General features: G+C 48.4%; 1 protein-coding gene across 1 annotated transcript; it reads left to right on the top strand.

Moving 5' to 3' along the window:
- Nucleotides 1-3,820: 3,820 nt before the first annotated feature.
- On the top strand, nt 3,821-5,997 carry BBBOND_0002260 (hypothetical protein, conserved; the record flags this gene model as incomplete). The annotated part of the gene is made up of 2 exons (XM_012915066.1): nt 3,821-3,940; nt 3,967-5,997. 2 exons carry the CDS (start codon nt 3,821-3,823, stop codon nt 5,995-5,997), a joined length of 2,151 nt encoding a protein of 716 aa, XP_012770520.1.
- Between the last annotated feature and the right edge of the window lie 108 nt (nt 5,998-6,105).

Raw genomic sequence — 6,105 nt, forward strand, 5'->3', positions numbered from 1 at the left:
TCCCCCCGCTCCACGCCCTCTCTCTGATTCCTCCGATGCTCAGGCTCACGCCGGCGGGCAAGAGCATGCATGACCGTACCGAAGTCTCTCATTGATGAAGACGAATCTCATTCTGCCTCCACACCTTCCCCCCCATCCCTACTCCGTCATCGCCGCCGTCATCGTTGCCATCATCCTGCTCGACCTGTGCATCTTCCGCTTCCCGGTGGGCCGCAACATCCGCGATTTCCTCGTACGCAAGATACCCTTCTGCATCGCGTTTTACAGCTAATCTTGACAATTTGGTGGTGCAAATTTCTTAATCAAAATCCCACTGATCACCTAACTGGCAACTGACATCTAATGTTCTAGACAGAGTAATGATTGCGTTGATGATCAATCACATGAGCAGTGAGGTGACCTACCACCTGACTTAGTAACTGACCAAGACACTGACCTAAGTGCTGACCAAGACACTGACCTAAGTGCTGACCAAGGTGCTGACCAAAGTGTTGACCAAGGTGCTGACCAATGCCATGACCAAAGTGGTGACCAAGCACCTGACCAAGTTGATGGTCACAGCAGCGATGACATGGTCACAGCAGCGATGACATGGTCACGGCAGCAATGACATGGTCACGGCAGCGATGTCTTGGTCACGGCAGCGATGACATGCTTACGGCAGCGATGTCTTGGTCACGGCAGCGATGACATGCTTACGGCAGCGATGACATGGTCACGGCAGCGATGACATGGTCACGGCAGCGATGACATGGTTACGGCAGCGATGACATGGTCACGGCAGCGATGACATGGTCACGGCAGCGATGACATGGTTACGGCAGCGATGACATGGTTACGGCAGCGATGACATGGTCACGGCAGCGATGACAGTGGTGACAAAAGTGGTGACAGTGGTGACCAAAGTGGTGATTATTATCCACTCTACATCGCCCTTTTATCCACTCTACATCGCTCCTTTACCCACTCTACATCGCTCCTTTACCCACTCTACATCGCCCCTTTGTCCACTCCACATCGCTCCTTATCCACTCTACATCGCCCCTTTACCCACTCTACATCGCTCCTTTATCCACTCTTCATCGCTCCTTAACCCACTCTACATCGCTCCCTAACCCACTCTACATCGCCCCTTAACCCACTCTACATCGCCCCTTTATCCACTCTACATCGCCCCTTTACCCACTCTTCATCGCCCCTTAACCCACTCTACATCGCCCTTTTACCCACTCTACATCGCCCCTTAACCCACTCCACATCGCCCCTTTATCCACTCCACATCGCTCCCTAACCCACTCTACATCGCTCCCTAACCCACCCTACATCGCTCCTAACCCACTCTACATCGCCCCTTTATCCACTCTACATCGCTCCCTAACCCTCTCTACATCGCTCCCTTACCCACTCTACATCGCTCCCTAACGCTCCTCTATCCACTCTACATCGCTCCCTAATTCACTCTACATCGCCCCTTTATCCACTCTACATCGCTCCCTAATCCACTCTACATCGCCCCTTTACCCACTCTACATCGCCCCTTAATCCACTCTACATCGCTCCCTTATCCACTCCACATCGCCCCTTAACCCACCCTACATCGCTCCTTAACCACTCTACATCGCCCCTTTACCCACTCTACATCGCTCCTTAACCACTCTACATCGCCCCTTTACCCACTCTACATCGCTCCCTAACCCACTCTTCATCGCTCCTTAACCCACTCTACATCGCCCCTTAACCCACTCTACATCGCCCCTTAACCCACTCTACATCGCTCCCTAACCCACTCCACATCGCCCCTTAACCCACTCTACATCGCTCCTTTATCCACCCTACATCGCCCCTTAACCCACTCTACATCGCCCCTTAACCCACTCAACATCGCCCCTTATCCACTCTACATCGCTCCTTAAACCACTCCACATCGCCCCTTAACCCACTCCACATCGCCCCTTAACCCACTCTACATCGCCCCTTTATCCACTCCACATCGCCCCTTAACCCACTCCACATCGCTCCCTAACCCACTCTACATCGCTCCCTAACCCACTCTACATCGCTCCTTAACCCACTCTACATCGCCCCTTAACCCACTCTACATCGCCCCTTAACCCACTCTACATCGCTCCCTTATCCACTCCACATCGCCCCTTTATCCACTCTACATCGCTCCTTAACCCACTCCACATCGCCCCTTAACCCACTCTACATCGCTCCCTTATCCACTCCACATCGCCCCTTTGTCCACTCCTCATCGCTCCCTAATCCACTCCACATCGCCCCTTAACCCACTCTACATCGCCCCTTAACCCACTCTACATCGCCCCTTAACCCACTCTACATCGCTCCCTAATCCACTCTGCATCGCTCCCTAACCCACCTTACATCGCTCCCTAACCCACCTTACATCGCCCCTTTATCCACTCTACATCGCCCCTTTATCCACTCTACATCGCCCCTTTATCCACTCTACATCGCTCCCTAACCCACTCCACATCGCCCCTTAACCACTCTACATCGCTCCCTAATCCACTCTACATCGCTCCCTTATCCACTCTACATCGCCCCTTTATCCACTCTACATCGCTCCCTAACCCACTCTACATCGCCCCTTAACCACTCTACATCGCTCCCTAATCCACTCTACATCGCCCCTTTATCCACCTTACATCGCCCCTTTATCCACTCCACATCGCCCCTTAACCCACTCTACATCGCCCCTTTATCCACTCTACATCGCCCCTTTACCCACTCTACATCGCCCCTTTACCCACTCTACATCGCCCCTTTACCCACTCTACATCGCCCCTTAACCCACTCCACATCGCCCCTTTACCCACTCCACATCGCCCCTTTATCCACTCTACATCGCCCCTTATCCACTCTACATCGCTGCCTAATCCACTCCACATCGCTCCCTTATCCACTCTACATCGCCCCTTTACCCACTCTACATCGCCCCTTTATCCACTCTACATCGCCCCTTTATCCACTCTACATCGCCCCTTTATCCACTCTACATCGCTCCCTAACCCACTCCACATCGCTCCTTTACCCACTCTACATCGCTCCCTAATCCACTCTACATCGCTCCCTAACCCACTCCACATCGCTCCCTAACCCACTCCTCATCGCCCCTTAACCCACTCCACATCGCCCCTAACCCACTCCACATCGCCCCTAACCCACTCCACATCGCCCCTAACCCACTCCACATCGCCCCTTTATCCACTCTACATCGCCCCTTATCCACTCCACATCGCTCCCTAATCCACTCCACATCGCTCCCTAACCCACTCCACATCGCCCCTTTACCCACTCTACATCGCCCCTTTACCCACTCTTTATCTCCCCTTTACCCACTCTACATCGCTCCTTTAGCCACTCTACATCGCCCCTTTATCCACTCTACATCGCTCCCTAACCCACTCTACATCGCCCCTTAACGCACTCTACATCGCTCCCTAACCCACTCTACATCGCCCCTTTATCCACTCCACATCGCTCCCTAACCCACTCTACATCGCCCCTTTATCCACTCTACATCGCCCCTTTATCCACTCTACATCGCCCCTTTATCCACTCTACATCGCCCCTTACCCACTCTACATCGCTCCCTAACCCACTCTACATCGCTCCCTAATCCACTCTACATCCCTTGAATCACCTCGCCATAATACCCCTATGACCTTTATAAACCATCACAATAACTTGTGCCTTGTCACCCTTCTCTTCCCCTCTTCCACCTCTTGCCACTGCCATGTCCCATCATATTCACCCTAAGTCCAAATTCCTCGAATTACTTCGTCTTATTAACGCTATGACCTCCATAAACCTTTATAATAACTTGTTGATACTGACCATTCTCTTACTGACGATGCTACTAAAAAAGCCTTGCAGGACATTGACTCCAAGATTGTCCAGCTTGGTCACCTTGCTGGTCAACTTGGCGCTTTTGTTGGTGAGGGTGACAGTGTTAAGAAAGCCGTTGAGAATGCTATTATCGCCCAAATTAACAGTAATGAAGAGCTTATAAAGCTTTACTCTTCTCTTGTTACTAACCTTTCTGTGTCTGTCAACCCTGCTGGCCAGACTGATGACACCGCTGTAATTGGTCCACTTCAAGTTGAAGTGTCTAAAAAAATTGCTGAAATTACTGACCAAATTACGCAACTTGAACAGCAAAATAAGCTTAATAATCACTCTCTTCCTTCCCCCTCTCCCTCTGCTGAGCTAGCCAAATTGCATTCCAAGTTGGAGGCTTTGAAGGAAGTGGAGAAGCTTTGTGGATTTTTGACTAATTCTAATAAGCAGCAAAATAACCCTACTAATAATATTTTAACGCATTTATGTGACGGCCTCGAAACTTTCCTCGGCTTCTCCTCTGACTCCAAAGGCTACACTGGCTCTGGGATTGTCTACTCCGACCTGGACAGGCTGTGTGACGGGGTGATGGGATTTTTGAATGGTGTGCTCAGTAACATCCACAAGCATTTAGGGCAGCATAAAAGTACTTTAGATAGTGCAATTAACATCCTTAACACCAATAAACAGCTTGGTAAAAACGGTTTTAATGCTGCGATTGGAGAGGTGGTCGCAGGGGTGCGGGGGTATAATGATGCTGTCATGAAGTCTAATAAAAAGGTGAGTGATGTATTAACAAAAATGCAGAAAGATGCAGATAAATATTCAGCAGAAAGATTAGAAAAATTGTTGCCTCCACGAAATGCGGATGACCCCGTGAAAATTGGTAATCTCATCGAAGCCGCCAATGAGACAGTGGCAGAATGTCTAAAAAAAGCCGACGAATTTAATACAGCTTTAGATATGAAAAATAATGCGGAGGAACTAAGAAACGCAATGAAAGACTTAAATCCTAATTTGATAACTAAAATAGAGAATGTGCGTGAAAATATTAAGCATGAGAGTAAACGATTGAACAAGTTGGCAGAACATGAAAAGAATGATTTACACAGTATGGAAGCAGAAATTAAAACAAAGCTTCACGACGTTAAATGTAAGGTAAATGAGCATATTAAAAAAAAAGTGAAAGATCTTGTCGAGAGGCTGAAAGATAGGGTTCGTGAAATGCAGACTAAACTGGTGGACATAAATGTCGACTTAACTAAGCATCTCGAGAAGTTAGAGAAGTGGATGAAAGATGTTAAAAAGTTCATAGATGAACACCCGCGGGTTAATGCGCAGAAAATATTGGAGGAAATCAAGTGGGACAACGGCGGTGACACCAATGTCAAACGCAACAAAATTGACAACGCTGCAAGAGAGTTGAGGATGAAAGCGGAGGAGCTTTTTAGAGCTGGAGAGGCGGCAAAAAAAACTGTTCAGGAGAAAGTTAGCTTGGCGCTTACGCAGGTGATAACGATGAATGATGCGCTTAAGCAAGATTTGTGGAAGGTTAAAGCTAACATAAAAAAAGCAGTTGTGGCATTAGGTAAGACGTTGGAAACAAATGTGAAACAGGATTTGACGACGTTGAAGGGAAAGATTAAAAGTGGCTTGCATCCCATTGTAGGTGGTGTAGAAACGTTTTCTAAACAATTTGCTGCCACTAAGCAAGCTATCGATGGAGCAATTCAGGCACTTCATGGTGACGTTGGAAGACTTAAAGAGCTGGAAAATGTTGGCACAGCCGACATGAAATTTATTCACGCATTTAGGGGTAACAACGATCCTTTTCAAAAGCTCAAAGTATATTTCAAGATACTGGACGAAGAAGTCATGTCGAAACTTCAGACGGGTATTACGAAGATAGGTGAACAGATGTTAGAAAGACTTGCATCGTATGCAGGCGGGAATAACCTACAAGATGAACTTAGAAAATCACCGATTAAGGATGGAATCGCTGAGGCGCTCAAATCACTATCCACTGTTAACACACTCGATAAGCTACCCGATCTTACTGAGGTAAAAACACTACTGGGGAACATCTTATTCGACGATTTTAAAAAGGAGTCAAACGGGCGTTTTCTCAAATAGATACTCTTAGCGCTACCGCCGCGGAACAATTCACAAAACAAGATGTAAAATCTTTATTCCCTGCCTTAGGTGCAATTGCTAAAGCTGTAGCCTCTCACTCTGACAAGG

This window comes from Babesia bigemina, scaffold Bbigscaff_64689 (genome assembly GCF_000981445.1).
Source record: "Babesia bigemina genome assembly Bbig001, scaffold Bbigscaff_64689".
NCBI lineage: Eukaryota > Apicomplexa > Aconoidasida > Piroplasmida > Babesiidae > Babesia > Babesia bigemina.